We start from the raw sequence: 16,924 nt of genomic DNA, 5'->3' as shown, positions 1-16,924 counted from the left end.
AAAGGGTAAAATTTTCCGCGTTCTACGCCATTTGTTTTAATGCTGTAACTTTACTACGTCGGGAGTTATTTGCGTTTTTAGCTCGAATTTTTTTAGACTTAGCTGAAATTCAGTCACTACTTTCTTCAATAAATAAATCAATAAAAAGTGAAGGAACTGTCCCAGAGCTTTCTTTTTGACGCCATTGGAAAAAGCGACCTTTTTTACTCCAGATCTAACTCAACTTATGGTCGAAAAAATAAGCTTTTATCTCGAAAGGAAAAAAGTTACAAGCCTTTTTAAATCAAGTTTAAGAAGTCTCGATTCCATTCAAATTGTGAACCATTTTCTTTCGCGTTTCAATTACTTAAACTTATTTTATTTTGTGTTTCCATGGTTACGCATTTTAAATCCATCCTTCTGGATTTAATTTCTTAAAAGTATTTTAATATCTGTCGTCATTGTTAGTAAAGGAAATCATGATGTTTTTTTTAATTTATTTTTTACGCCTGATTGTTGAATATACGTCACTTGACACAATTTTTCTTTTCAAAGTAGACCGGGCAAAGCCGGGCAACACAGCTCGTTATTCATAAAACTCATGCAGTGAAAGAAGGATCTGATGCATTTAGGGTCTTTACAGAACATTTTGCCCTACAATTGATGCGTCTTTTAAAATGGAAATCTCCCTTACTCGATTTTACAATTTTGGAAAATGTAAGTAAAAATCAAGGGAAAATTAATTTATTACTTGTTATGAAAACAGTAACGTTTACATTAACTGTCATTAAAAACTTGGCCTACATGCAGTCCTAATTTTAACTTATTGCTCCTCGAGCACGAGTTATAGAAACAAAAAAAAAAAGGAGTATTTTCTTGATCTCTTGTTCCATTTCAGCTGATTTTTTACATTTATTTTTCCGTAGCGTAATATTTTTTTGATTGTATTTAGATAAAAACAAATCAAAATCTAACAATTGATATTGAAATGATATTTTTATAAAAACCGATGGGAGAAATCTTAGAGCAAGAATTAATAAATGGAGGGAGCAAGCCAATCATTTGCTTGTCAAAAGCAGAGGCAAAGTCACGTGACGCAACAACAACGAGTGGTTGACACGTTTTGCGCGGAACTAGCGAAATAAACCTGATTTCTTCCAATGCTTTGCATTACAATCCATCACATGACTTAGGATCTCTGCTTCACGAATGAAAGTCTTCACCCTTTCCATTTTATCTCTTCTCAATGACTGAAATATTGCATGCAGCACATTCCCCGTTGGTGGTCACTTTGAAACTTTTATATCGCTGAAAGTAAAATTCCTTAGCTTTCCGAAAACTATTTCTAAGGTTTTGCACATTTTTTTCGCAATGGCTTTCATTTTATGATATTTTAACTATAGACTATTGGAATAAAGACCCGTTATGCAGCTCATATAAAAGAACACAGTTTCAAACAACAGAATTCAATTAAAATTTTAATTTTATTGTAGAGAAAAACAAAACAATACATAAAATCTAGTAACATATAAAATGATTCTCTTGATGATGGGAAACAAATGCTAAAGCTTCACTAATTTTAAGGCAAAATGAGCGATATGTTTTTAAAAAACATTAAGATACTTTTAGTAGCGTTTTGAAAATTTATTAAAGGTAAAAGAAAAGAAATTTTTGCTTTGATAGATAAATATAATATAAACGTTGGATATTTAACTATGTAGTTCAATTACAGCAAGTTTTAAGTTTTATAGTAGATATTTTTAAAAAAAACTAGTTCTTTTTTTTAGCGAATTTTAGATATTGGTGCAGTAGATTCCCGAATAACCGTGATGGTTCAGAATTGCTTTAGCCCGTAAAAACAAATATCCTAGACAATCAAATTCATGCAAGTTTTGATGATTTGAAAAAATGACGCAAAGTGTAAACTTTTTATAATAAGACATTAATAATACACATGACAAATTCGACAAAAAATTAGGGATAAAAGAGTAAACATGAGAAATTTTAATGTTTAACTGGATTTACAACATCCATAATACAGTAGCGGAACACTAGGGACTGGGAGAGGGGGGGGGGGGATTCTCACTTATGGAGTTGTCACCCAAAATAGATTTAAGGGTATATAAAAAGGATAAATACTTCTATTCTGAAAAATTTCTTTAAAATATCTTAAATTATATTGTATAAAATGTCAAAGATAACAGAGCACAATATTGTGTGAAAGGGCGGTTACATATGCGTCTGAGGAAAATGTTACATAAAGTGCGTCATATTCCTGAATGTTATTTTAAACTTTTGTTGCACCATATAAATATACATAAATTATTTCTTAAATCGTATGAACTAAGTGAAGTTTTCATAAAACATTAAAAATTCTTTTTTCAGCGTGTGTGTGTATGTGTATGTGTGTTGAGGGAGGGGAGGGGCTCGGAATGGGACGCAAATTACAGTCCCGGGTGACACCCGTGCACTGCACAACAGAAATATCGTTTTTCTAATTGTTTCGTAATAAATTACGTATGTTTGTTTCTGTTTTTCGCTTTTCTACGACGAATTCTGTTTGACAAATTCTATAAAGTCATTTTTTTATGTAGATGTTCTATTATCCTATTGTTCTGAAAAATTAGCAACATTTCTAGGGGGCCTTCGGATAGTCCACGATTCGATAGAACCGATTTCGGTTGATTGAGAGTCTACTGCATTATTAATATCATAATAAATAAGAAAAAGAACATAATTTAAGGTAATAGCAGACTTTAAGATAATCTTTTTTTTTTTCACAAATTGAAATTTTCAATTAGTTTTAAGTTCTATTAATTCTGATTTTTTTGATAATAAAAGGATACCAGGACGTCTTTTGATAACTAGACTAATTTTTTAAGAAAAAATTTTCATTAAGTAGAATGATGTATACTTTGGAAGAATATTCAGGCTAAAGTTTTGGCAAAATAATACTAAGGCTACAATCAAAACAAAGATTTATAGTTATTCATGTTCTCTATGTTAGCTAATAAAATATATAACACTCACAACGATCATAATTCAACATTCAATTTAATTTATATATGTATATATATATATTTCCCTTTATATATCTTAATGTAACATTAATTAGTGCAAACAGGCTTATGTGAATTTAAAAAATCGACTCATTCAAAACTCTAACATCTTGTAGATATGAAACATACAAGATAGAAATAGAAGAACAGCGCATAAATTTATATAAGCAGAATAAAAACTATAAATACTCGAAAAATAATGTAAAAATCTTCAAAATTTTTAGGAAGACTCTGATGGCAACGATTTTAAGATGCAAAACTTTGGCATTCAATCGTGACATTGTTATATAGTTACTCTGCACAGTTTCGTCGAAGCGTCCACACAATCCGGCCTCGTTCTAACTCGACATTTCCTAATTTACGACTGAATAGGAAATACACCCTACACGGTCACTGGTTACTTTTTACTACCATCTACGTAAAGAAATAAACAAGTTGCTTCATAGCGTAAGTACAAGTTATCTTATACACACACATCTAACAAATAATAATTTTTCGAGGAAATAATCAAAGTGTGCTACATTTTGTTTTTTCAACATTTTCCACGATGGCAAATCGCTGAATTCAAATTGAGAATTATTTGATCAACTTCTGGCGTCTTCAATTCGGCAAATATATTCGAACTGTTTTTATCCTCTAGCGTCACTCAAGATTCCACATCTTGCTTTGGCGTTAGTTTCAGCTACGGCACACAGATTTGTTGGGGTACAGTACCACTTTCAGTATGTTCAGCTCTGATGTAAAGTAAGATGCTTACTTTTTGAAATGATATGTGAAAATTACTTTTTACAATCAGCCAATATCATCCGTCTTGAATTCTTTCTAATCTGTAAAAGAAATAAAATAATCAGGGAAATTGGGAAACAGTTAAGCAGTATGATAGTAACACTATGTTAGATCTAATCAAGTAATACAATATATTCTTTTTTAGAAGAAAAACTTCTTAACCTGTCTGACGGATCATCCGTCTATCAGGCGAGCGTACATTGGACTTAACAATTATAGTACAATATATTATCTTCTTTTAAGTGTAAGAACTTTATAACATTTTTGACGAAACTGCCGTTACTCAAATGGTTATACTTTCGGCTTAGATGTAATGTTGCGCTATTCTCTTTTTTAAGCGGAAGAACTCCTTAACATTTCCTATGAAACAAATGTGGTTATAAAGGGTGTCCCAAAATTAACGCAAGATTTGAATTTGCCGCCATTTTTGCAATAAATGGTTGGCAACCCTGAAAAAAGAACAATTTGACAGCTGAGAGTTTAGGGTAATCAAAAATGGAGCGTTATACGATACAATAACGAGCTTTCATTATTGAACAATTGTTTCAAAAATAATGAAAGTTGAGGCTGGTCAAGCAGTTACTGTTATTGGCGCTCGGTACCGCAACACGATAATGCACGGGTGGTTGTGGGCTTGTTGACATAGACCTTTGAATTCAAATAACCCCATAAGAAGAAATTTAAAAATGTTAAATCACACGATCTAGGGTGCCAATTCTGATGACCGAAATGAGAGAGTACGCGACTAGGAAATGCCTTATGCAGTAATTGAAATGTTTCACTCTCTCTAGCTGTATGGTACAATAACACCCCATTTTTACTAACCCTAAACTCTCAACTGTCAAATTGTTCTTTTTTCACGGCTGCCAACAATTTATGGAAAAAATGGTGGCAAATTCAAATCTTGTGTTAATTTTGGGACACCCTTTACTTTAGGCTTAGCTGTAGTAGCAGAATATAATCTTTTTTAGGTGGAAGAACTCCTAAACACTAACATTTCCGACGAAACATCCGTCTCTCAAACGGTTACACTTTAGGCTTAACAGTTATAATGCAATATTTTCTTTTCTTTAAGTGCAAGAACTTCTTAACATTTCCGATGAAACAGAAGTCGCTCAAGTGGTTATACTTTGGGCTTTACAGCTATAGTATAATCATTCTATTATTTTCATACAAGAACTCCTTAACATTTCCAATGAAACAGTAGCCATTTATTTGGTTATACTTTAGGCTTAGCTGTAGTAGCACAGTATTATCTTTTTTAAGTAGAAGAACTCCTTAACACTAACATTTCCGACGAAGTATCCGTCTCTCAAGCGGTTATACTTTCGGCTTAACAGCTATACTGCAATGCTCTCTTTCTTAGACGGAAGAACTCTTCATAGGTTCGAACGGAGCATTTTTCTCTAAGTTTGGTATACTTTAGGTATAATAGTTATAGCAGGCGCTTTGCATGACAGTTTAGTCGGTCGGTCTGAACGAATGCCCCCGCAATACTAAATGCCTATCGTATTTTCCTCAAAAAGTGAACTTCCGTCAAGTCCCGCGTTGACTTTTGGTACGGCGCTACCTATAGCAGAAATTCAACGAAAGCATTGCAATGGCGATGGACCAAAAAAATTCAAAACAAATTGATAGTTGAGGCAGTGAGAAACAAAGGGATGTAAAGATGTAAGTAGACATTTTTAAGTTTCGAAAAAAACGCGTTTTAAGTTCAAATCCTAGGTAAGCTTTCATTGAAACGTTTTTCTAAATCATGCTGTACAGCAGCATCCACCAGGACTACTAGTACTATCTCTAGCTCCAAGACAGAGGAGAGGTTCACCTATCATTTGTACTGGTTATCTTGAAAATTTTAATTTTGACACTTACATCACATTGCTTATCACTGCCACATCTTGTTAATTTCGAAGTTTAAATTTCGAAATTAACCAATTGTTTTCCCCGCTATTAATGTCTAACACCTTTGACAGGTGTCAGTGGTCTACGTACCAAAATTGACAGGTCCTCGTTCACTCGTTTTGAGTTCATTTTTGCTCTATGTTAAAAGCAAGAAAGCGATAGGCATTTAGTATTACAGGGACGTTGGTCTGAATGCTTCAAACATAATGTTAAAATAAAAACATCTGCGTCTGGCGATGGGCCCTTTTCATTTGAATACTGGCAAGTTGCATTCAAAAGATGTTTTCGCAATCCGTATCGCGATATAGCATCTTCGCGCGTTAGAAGTGCGATAACACGTTCTTCATCGGTTAGTTTTCGTCGAAGCATGACAAAACTATAAGGCATAAACCAACCTTAGGTAAGGAGGAAGTCGGGAAGGTATAAACCAACTCCCTAATTTCGTATATGTGACTCCATTATATTGTAAAAATCAATCAAACTTTATTAACATCACACGTAACGTTGCTACAAATCAAGAAGTCGTCGCTCAATTCAATTACAAATCTATCGAACACGATTTCGTGCATCTTTAACTTTTCAACAATGAGGTGTTGCCATTTGGCGGTTAGTATAAAATGAAATAACTATTGAAATATATTACAAATATGGATGAGGTGTTGCCTTATATATTACTAGAGATGATCATTACGTGGGAACATTGAAAAAGGAACCGGAACGTCAATTCGCAACTCCAATAAAGTATAGGGGGCGCTGCAGCCACTGTCTAATGGCGGATGAAAAAGGTAAAACAAACAGATGCCGTAACTTATAATTTGCTTTGAAGCTCAATGAATAACAGTAATATTTCATCGTGCTTCTAGGAAATTTTCTTTTCTGTTTCCCTGAAATTACATTACACCACAAACTCTCTGAAGCCTGCAATTTTCTCCAAAAAAAAAAAAACACGTGGAGCGGAATGTTTTACCTTTTTCTTTAGTATTGTTAATCACCGCAAGGTAGCGTATTCGAGCTCTGGAGTTGCGAATAGCGGTCAAGTGAGGATAATAAGCAATTCGGATTGCTCAATAAACAAAAGCGTCTTCTACATTTTAGTTTATCTGTTTGGATTAACTTAAACAAAACTACTTAAAAATCAGCAAATCAATTTTCGAGAAATGTAAATTAAAAGGTTGTCATTCTTTTAGTTACGGATGTTCCTCAAAACAGAAAAGAAAGCAAAGCATGTTCCTTCCGAAATGTAAAGGCTGCATAAGGCAAAGTTTTTCAACCTTTCCAACCAATTTGGAAAATTTTAAACTGCTTATTTGATTTTATCTGGGGTTGTATTTTTAACTTTCACGAGTAACACGAAAGGAGTTGCAATTTTGAAAGGAATTAAATTTTACATTTTGAGGTTCTAAAACGCAGAATAAATTGTAGAATTAACCATTTTTCTTGAGAACTAAGTTTTATTCAGGATCGCGAAGAGGCTCCACATAACATTATAACATTTATAAAACTAATACTACTTCAGTTCCAAGCCGGGCCCCTTTTAGGGCTAGGCTTCTAGTTTCCGACTAAGCTTACATGGCGTCTCGTCAATCCTGGTTCGACTGGGGACACTGTAGAAATACCTGAGCACACATTACCTTTAAAATAAATAAATAAATAAATAACCTTTAAGCACTTTTTTTTTTCAAGCAACCAAGCCACAAAAAGAATACCGTGTTTTTCTTTTCTTTTAAAATATGAACGCCTTTTTTGAGCAATATTAGATGCAAATTTTATTCTGCCACTGGTGGTCAGTTTCCTTTGAAACAACCCAGATACCAGTAACATAACTGATGTTTCTTCCAATTAAACTTTTTCTTCAACAGTCAAAAACTAATCTTCTGGAATTAAAACTCCACAATACCATCTAACTAATGCAGTGCCAAACAAAAGTAGGACACTTCGGAAAACAAATTTTCTAACATAATCATTTTGATTATTCCTGTGTTTAGTTAAAGCCACTTATTTTAGTAATTAAGTTTGACAGAAGATAATAAAGTACCTTATGTTCTTTAATATAGAGGACAAGGTTGTAAAGTACAATATTTTCTCTCTATTTTCGGTCCACATGCCGCTCCATTGTTCTTCGGTGGAACTTTGACTGTCTTCGTCCTTTGTTGAGTGGCTCCTTGACCACATGTTTTGGAACACGGTGTCCACTCTGACCACGGATTCAGCTGGCAATCGACTGCTGTTTAAAAATCTCACAATTAGCTCGTTAAACATTTTTTAAAGTAAACTAAAAAAAATTAATGTTGACTCCTCACTACTACTTTCTTTTACTCTTTTTCCATAACCGATGTTTTTTACATAGGGAAACCTCGATTGTGTGTTTCTCAAGGAACTGGGTAAAAAACGTCAAGTACGGGAAAACGTAAAAATTGGGGAATATATGTACATGGAAAGCAAAAATCAAATACAAAGAAACTAAAAGTAGTAATGGCGATTCTTTTAAAAGAAATAATATTTTACAAAAAGAACATCATTATACATACCATTTTAGATCATTTTAACACATTTAGTTGTGAATCGGTGCTTTAGGCTAAAAATAGTCCGTAATAAGGGATAGTTTTTAGTCATTCAGTTCAAAGCAAATGCAGCGTTTTCCAACATTGAAGTACTTTGCCATATTTTTTCATCGTCTTTACGAGTAAGAAAATAGTATTTCACTATTTGTAAGCTCTTTAATGCAATATTGAAAGAAGGGACGATTTGTGCGATCGCTTCTTCTTGTTCACCATAATCGGCGGACGACAAGTCGATAAGGTAGGCTACGAATGGAGCAGCAGCATTTCTGTTTTACAGGGGGGCCTCCCCCGTAAGAGCAAGGGCACGCCCTCCTCCTAAATATCGCAAAGACCCCCCAAAAACAAAAGCCCTCCCGCTCACAAAAGTGAAAAATTAACCCTCACAACAACCCACACCCTAAAAATTTCAATAGCTCTCTGAGCCATGACCCCCCCCCCCAGGTGGTCATCTCTGTGTTTTGATAAATTAACTTTCAAGAGCGTGGATTAGCTTCAAACACACACACACACACACACACAAAAGGAAACATATTGCTTAGTTTAGAACTTTTTTTCCTCTTTTTTACTTCCCAAGGAATACTTAAATGCGGGAAATTCACAAACAGCAAACTTTCCACCCGAATCAAATTAACATTATTAGTATACGGAAAAATTGGGTTCTGATGAAAGAAACGTGAAATGCGGGAAAAACGTGGATTTGAGGGGCGTAAAATCGGGGTCTCACTGTAACTGGAAAGAATAAGTGCGTGTACCATATACGAGCTTTAGAATTATTAATTATCAAATGAATAGCTTTTTAGATATGTTCCTACACCAACAAAAATGGTAAACATGATGAATGCCAATGAAAACAAAGGCAGTGTTTTTTTGTTAGAGTCTGAATTTTGAGTTTGCAGCAACAAAAACTTAATGGAACGCGCTGGAGGAGCATTAATACTCGTATATTATGACAGCGCTTTAGAGTGCGTAGAAAAACGTTATTAACGTATTAAACGTAAACGTAAAGACCTATTACAGCTAACTATTGAACTGCAACTAGTAATTAAAAAATACTTTAAATTTTTATAGTGTTGAATTTAAAGGAAATGACTTGAACACCAAGAATAAAGCTTTTCAAAACGCAACGAAAATTACGTGAACAAATACAATTTATTTTCTTATTATACACGTTCTAACAAATAACCTTTATGTTGTTAATAAAATCCACATTGTTAATTTTAAAACCAGTTAGTGAAACAAAAAGAGAAAAAGTTGAAGAAGAATAAAAAATACCATTCAATTATCATTAAAATAAATGCACTGAAATTTAGTTCCAATTTATTCCTGCTTTTTAGCCTACTTTCCCAAAGCATAAAACGAAGAAAAAAGCATGAAAGAAGGCTTAATGCATCTTTAAAATATCGTAAAAAACAAAAACAAAAAAAAAGTCAAAAAAAAAAAAAAAAGGGAAAATTAATTTCAATTTTGACATCTTGAATTCAAATTATGTTTTCCTCAATCACGAGTGTGTGTGTGTGTGTGTTTGTAGGTGTGTGTGTGTGTATTTATGTGTGTGTTTGTGTCTGTGTGCAGGCATGATTGTGTGGGTATGTGTGGGTGCGTATGTGTGTGGGTGAGTATGTGTGTGTATGTGTGTGGGTGAGTATGTGTGTGTATGTGTGTGTGTGTTTGTGTCTGTGTGCAGGCATGATTGTGTGGGTATGTGTGGGTGCGTGTGTGTATGTATATGTATGTGTGTGTTTGTGTCTGTGCGTAGGCATGATTGTGTGGGTATGTGTGGGTGCGTATGTGTGTGTGCGTGTGTGTAGGTGTGTGTATATATAGGTGTGTGTATGTGTAGGTGTGTGTGTGTGTAGGTGTAGGTGTGTGTATGTGCAAGTGTGTGTGTAGGTTACGGACGCAACCTGTAGACAGTTTTCGCTAAAGAAGTAGCATCGGGAGAGGTCGGTCGACGGTGGGGCTGCGGAGGGAGGCGGGGGAAAATAAAATCAAAAAGGAACGCCATTCAAAAGCCAAATGAAAACAATAAGCAATGTGATTGCTCAATAAAAAAATAATAAATTTATATCGAAAAATTAAAAATTGGAAAGTAGAGTTTTGAGATGGGGAAAAATGTCTCTCGATCTGTGCCCCCCCCCCCCAAACTTTTGAGTGAATAGTCCGATTCGAACATTTTTTTTTTTTTGTTCGAAAGGTCTCGGCGAGGACACCTCATTCTTATATTTCACTTTTGATTTGAATTATTTTTCGTTCAATTTTGAACAGTTCAAAAAACTTAACACTAGCGCCTACGGAGAAATTCAAGGCAATTCTGAACTTAGAGGCGAATTTGCTTCAAACGAACTTTGTAGGAAAATGCTTTTGATGAAAAACATGTATATAAAATAGCTTTTTGATTCGAACAATATTCCGTTCAATTTTGAACAGTTCAAATCCCTTAACATTAGCGCCTACGGGGAAACTGAAAGTGAATGTAGATTCCAAACTTGAAGGTGGATTTATTTCAAACAAATTTTTTTGGAAATAGCCTCTTGAGAACAAACTCCCGACTCCAACTCCAAGAATTTTGGGGCATCTGATTCCGACTCCGAATCCGGTGCCCGAAAATTAGCCGGACTTCGACTTTCCGACTTCGATTCGGACTTCGTAGCTTTGGCAAAAATTTATACACGGAGGAAAAAGGACTGACTCGGACCTGATTAACGCACGGTCCGACGGGTCCTCGGACCTGGGCACCACAAATTTAGGGGCACTAAAATAGCCTAAATTAATCTTACTTGCTTTTTTTTTTCCTCTCTCTCTCTCTCTGTTAAAGTGAACGTTCTTTTTCAGCTTTGAAAAGAATCAAAAATCGTTTGAGAAGTTGCGTTTCTCGGGATAATTTACAGGCGTTTTTCTTATTGACCATTGAAAATTCTTTGACATCAGAATTAGATTTCGATGACATATTTGCCTCTGTTAAAGCCAGAAAGAAACCTTTTTAAAGCTTAATGTCAGATTTTTTTTTTTTGCTATTTTTGCAGTTTTAAACTTTTTTAATTCATTTTCACCTTAAGGTAAGGCAATTTTAACTATGATTAGTATGGTGACTATCAAGTGTTTGGTATTCAAATCCCAGGTTTCTGCAGTAATGTGTAGGTTTCTAGTGTATAAAGTTTCTAGTATAAAACATTGACTTTGAAATTGTGCTGATGCTCTCATGGGGGGAGGGGCACCAATTTTTACTCAGGACCTGGGCACTAGTTTGTCTTGATCGGGCCCTTACTCCGACTCTGAAAATTCTACTCTAACACCGACTCCTTTATCCCAAAGTAAGACCTACTCCGTCTTCGCAAACATTGGCAGAGTTGCGGACTTGATATGAAGGGAAATGACCGATTTCAGTTCCGTCTTTGAAGTAAATACCTTCGGCTTCCGAATCTGATTCTTTCGTCCCAAAATGAGATTGACTCCGACTCTGACTCTGCAGCCATGTTTTTTTATTGTGAAATAGTTATTGTTGATATCATTTGTTTTTATTTTCACTCTAAAGTTTGAATTTATGTATTCAGTTTTTGGCGGAGAAATTTGGAATCCTTTATATTCGGAACTCCAGCGCTCGAATACGCTACCTTGAGGTGATTTACAAAACTGCCGATGGAACTAAAACATTGCCACGTTTTAGTTCCATGTGTGTCTGTTGACGTAAACACAGGCAGTTTGTTCTGAGTATTTATTAACGCAATCGATGTGTCTTAGTTTGCTTTCAGCTACAGAAATTAATTCGTCCCCTAAGAGTATTCTCGAGCTTCTCAAAATAATGTTAGTTTTCCTTATTTCTTTCAAAAAAGTATTAAATGGTGGACGCGTAAACAAGAAAACTCTGGATTAACAAAATTGGATAACGTTATACCAGGTAAAATTTTTTATTGTATGAATTTGTAAGAATATGCGTTTTTTTTAATCTTAAATTAATTTAACTAATCATATTTTACAGCAGCATTTAGTTGGAATGGACAGTATGCAAAATATTTTCTTGGATTTATTATCGTAGAACAAAATGAAAAATGTTTAACCTAGAAAGAATTTACTTTATTCCTTTTATTCTCAGCTGAAAGGTTTCGCCAAATTTGTTTAGGGTTATAATTTTGGTATTGTGCGAGCAAAGTAGCCTTGGCGAGATTTCGCGTTTTTAGTTAAACCATTTTTAATTTTTATCATGAGTGGAATAAAATGGTAGTAAGATTACAGAATTCGATAAGTGAAAAGAAATAATGGTCAATCAACTGAAAAGAAAACTACCACCATATATCCATGAGAATTTTGTTGATGATTTGCATAACATGACACAATTAAATCGTAACTCAGAAATTAGAAAAATCGAAACAGAAAATTTTTAAATGAACCGATTCGGGAATTCGAGAGAAATAACTCAGCTACAAATGGAAAAAAAATAAGCGCTAGCCAAGCAAGGCAAAGAAGTATCATCTTCTTTCGATAATAATTTGTAATATCATATTGAATTTTCTAGCATTAATTGTTGTTCTTGTCAGGCCACTATTATTATTTAGTTTTATCAAGAATTGATAAATATCGAATTCAACATCATGGAAATAGCTGCTTAGAACTACGAACTACGTAGTTTGCATTAATCTTTGACGTTTAGTAATGCTTCTTGAATTCTCATTTCTTTCTACGTGGGCCAGAATATCCACAAGACTTTGAAAATTAATTTAAAAAGAATAAAGCGAAAAAATCTTACGTACGAACAAAAATCACAACACTTTTAGCATTTTCTTCGTTACCATGTGCGTTTGTTTTAGTTTTCAATTCCGCCATTAGACAGTGACTTCAGTGCCCCCTACAGTTCGTTGGAGTTGCGAATTTCTACTTAAAGATATGCGCAGACGATTTTTTTTTTCGACACTGAAAATTATTTCTTTAAGTATACATTTTATTGTTTTTATTTAGTTTTGAAATTACATAAATTAAATTTTAAAATTTTGTTTTGGCAACAGGGGGAAAAATAAACTTTTTTTGTTATGATGTATTTATTTTAATGAAATTATTTGTTTTAATTCTTTTTTTTTCTGAAAGTGGCTAAAGATTTACTTTAATGAAATAAAGTGTATTAGCTGCTTTTTTTAAAAGGTGCTGCTACTTTATTTGTTCGTTTATTTACTTTTTACGTCTCTTATTCTTTAGATGAGTCAAGCATATTTTATTTCCAGAAATTGGCTTAAAGTATTTAAAAAAATATGGTATAAATAATTTGCGATTTTAGCTAATTTTGAGAATTTTGATCAGATACTACAAAGTTGATTGGTATACGGGAAAGTAGGATCGTTTAGTTTTGGCCGGAACTTCTTGGTAGACAATTAATCAGTAAGTTAATTACCTAACAAGTTTTGTTCAGTAAGTTAAATCAAGGACTGATGTTCAGAATTTGTGTACTTACCCTCTTTATCACCCATTCTGTCAGCTAAAAGAGAAAAAAAAAGCAGTAAAATAAATAAATATTTAATAGTTACGAAGTTTTTACTATTAATAAATGTACTAACATTTCAAATAGCATTTATTTAGCATAATCCATATTAAATAAATTCTTAATTATGATTGCTCGTATCCAAAAGCTTTTAATTATGAAAAAGTATGCATTTTTCAGTGTAGAAACATAATTATTCAAAGTTAAATCTCATTATTTATTACAAGTTTTAACGTTTAGCGTTTTGCGGTAGAGTTTGTTTCGATTCAGTGGTTTGGGAAACAAAAATGTAATTTGTACGGATGTTACTGTGAAAGGTCGAAATAGGAGAATGTCAACTTTCACTGGAAATACTGAGACTTTCCCCGATACCTTTGAAATGGGAAGGCTAATATTCATCCGCTAATGTCGACATTTACCAGATTTACTTGTCGTGTATCAAAAACATTTCTTTTTGTTTCCATTGGAGCTGTGTAGAGGCCACTCAGCCATAACCAGACCTGGTGCGACCCCTACTAGGCATCAGTCTTTCATGTGCCACCATTAAGGCGCTGATGCATGACACAAGTAAATTTTGACACCCAGTTTCCACCAGATGGAGGCACCTGGGCTTTCATTGTTACACTGTAAAAACGATTCAGAAACGTTCCTGGAAAATAATGGGCAGCTGATGCGCCCAATTTCTTCCAGTAACATATCTTACAAAAATCAGACACGTTTTCCGCTAAAATTCAGTAACCTTGCTGAAACAGTGGCGTAGCTAGACCCGACTTTCGGGGGGGGGTTACTTCTTTTATATCTATCTATCTATATCTATCTATCTATCTATCTATCTATCTATATATATATATATATATATATATATATATATATATATATATATATATATATATATATATATATATATATATATATATATATATATATATATATATATATATATATAAATATATATATATATAATATGTATATATATATATATAATCGCTTGGAATTTTTTCCTTTTCTTCTCTTTTTTTCTTTCTCTTCTCTCTTCTTTTTCTCCTTTTTTTTGAGACTAACGTTTCGGGGGGGGGTTTTGTCCCCAAAACCCCCCCCTTAGCTACGCCCCTGTGCTGAAATTATTCTGGAAGCTCCCTAAAATATTCAGAACTCTTCCCGTTTTAAGCCAGTCGTATCTCTAGAATCTTAGAGTAAACTTAAGTGGGTTTACTACCATAGTTTGGCACCTTACTGCGTTTCGAGAAAAGCTCCAAACGCAGTATTTCAAACACGGCCAAACCTAAGATAGAATTGCAAGTAAGTATCACGAATTTTACTCGCCTGCAATTATTGCAAAGCTACGTAGTCCTTAGATTGATTTGCACCCTTTTGGACGCCTTATCAGTCTAGAAGGACCGCGGTAGAACTTTATAAATACGCTCATTTAATCTTTAAACTAGGAGCTAAAAATGTTTTTTCATAACAGTTAGAAGTCTGCATTCGCTCAACTTGTAGCAATTCAGGAAACTTTTTGTCAAGGATACTTGACTTTTCCAGGAAATGGATAGAAACCATAGAAATCCCGAAACGTTACACGGAAATACTCAGTAACGTTTCGGAATTTTTTTATAGTGTACGAAACTGCACTAGAAATTTAATTTTGCCAACGGAATTCAAAGCCAATCGAATACCTAAGGGATCTTTTACATACCACATACTCGTACGACATGGGCACTGATGATTTTCTGCCTCTCAAAACCAATATTATTTTTTAATAAAAAGATTTATATTTTTGTGAAAAAACTATCGCTTACCTTCCAAATTCTTTTACTATAGCAAACTGCAATGTCGGTGTGTGTCTGGCCTTTTCAATCACAGACATACTTTGAACTTTCAATAATCTTAATATTTTTGAAGCATATCATAGCACATGTAGTATTTACAAAATCTCTGGTTTGCTTTCTGAAGGGCAACTTCTAGTACTTCAAAATGCCATGGATATGTTACTTTCTTTGTTCAATGATTTGCGAGTGCAAATGAGAAATTCAATTCTAACACAATTGACATTGAGCAAACTTCAACTCTATCCCATTTCAGCTGCATTCAAAGCATAACTTAAAGCTATTAATTATTCTACTGCATCTGATCAAACTAATTAACGGCTCATTTTGTACCCATCCATCTAAATCAATATTTTCAATTTCCCTCTTCTGGCATAGTAGCTACTTTTCATATATTTGCTCAACATGATAGTGAATATAAATTTTCGTTTGAATAGCTGGTTAAAATCAGTAATTTAGTTCAAGTGCAAACTTATTCTTGAAACCAGAAACAAGGAGGAAAGAACGATAGAAGAGTATTTATTCTTCGAAAAATAAGTTTATGGATTAATAATAAACGTTTCAAAATAATTCCGTTAATCAAAATCTGGCAGATGATATTTATATTATATGTATCTTCATTTTGAACACATACATAGCTGCGTTGTTATTTTAAACGCTTATTTTTAAGAAAACTGTAAAAAAAGTATATCTCATTCTTGATTGAATTAGACTTGAAAAAACTTCGTATATAACTTTTTTACAGCTTTATATATACGTAAAAACAAAATGTGTTTTAAATTAAAAATAAATGAAATTCGCTAGTATAAAAAAGGTACAATGTTGTTTTACTTTTTTTCAACTGTTTTTTGCTAAAGAGAGTTTTACGTGCGAGGTTTGTTTTTTTTTGAAAATGAAAGCATCTCTAACGTTGGAGAAAGAAGGTAGAGAAATAAATTATAACAAAATCTTCCCCTTTTTTTAAATTTCAAATTTTAATTGCTATTAAGAAAGAAAATTATAAAAAGTAAGAACGATTTTAGTACAACACTTAACAAAAGAACTTAATTTCAATATTGTAACGGATTCGGTGCGACTTCCACTTTCTTGAAATGAAAACACAGTTCTTGATAAAAACACAGGAAATTTATTTACACTATGTACAGGAAAGATCTTCAACAACTGCTAAATTATTCATCAGCAATTAAGCAATTATCACACTACACCGTAAACTCAACGTTTACACACGTATTTACTTCCAAATACGAAAACAACACAGCGAAAATGCCTCGCTAGAAACAGAGCAAAAATGCACTCAGTTCGAAATCTCCATCGAAACTCTACTGTTTATCCATCGCTAACGGCTTTTAT

General features: G+C 33.6%; 1 protein-coding gene across 1 annotated transcript in view; it reads right to left on the bottom strand.

The window, feature by feature from the left end:
• Positions 1-1,450: 1,450 nt before the first annotated feature.
• Positions 1,451-16,924, bottom strand: part of LOC129225638 (spondin-1-like) — a 247,685-nt gene continuing 232,211 nt past the window's right edge. Inside the window, exons 15-17 of the mRNA XM_054860106.1 lie at positions 13,725-13,748; positions 7,762-7,950; positions 1,451-3,865 (exon numbers count right to left, since the gene is read on the bottom strand). Coding sequence (XP_054716081.1) covers positions 7,772-7,950; positions 13,725-13,748 — 203 coding nt within the window. The 3' untranslated portion in view covers positions 1,451-3,865; positions 7,762-7,771. The remainder of the gene's footprint in view (positions 3,866-7,761; positions 7,951-13,724; positions 13,749-16,924) is intronic.

This window comes from Uloborus diversus, chromosome 7 (assembly GCF_026930045.1).
Source record: "Uloborus diversus isolate 005 chromosome 7, Udiv.v.3.1, whole genome shotgun sequence".
Classification (NCBI taxonomy): domain Eukaryota; kingdom Metazoa; phylum Arthropoda; class Arachnida; order Araneae; family Uloboridae; genus Uloborus; species Uloborus diversus.
This window is presented reverse-complemented; position numbering and strand designations above follow the sequence as displayed.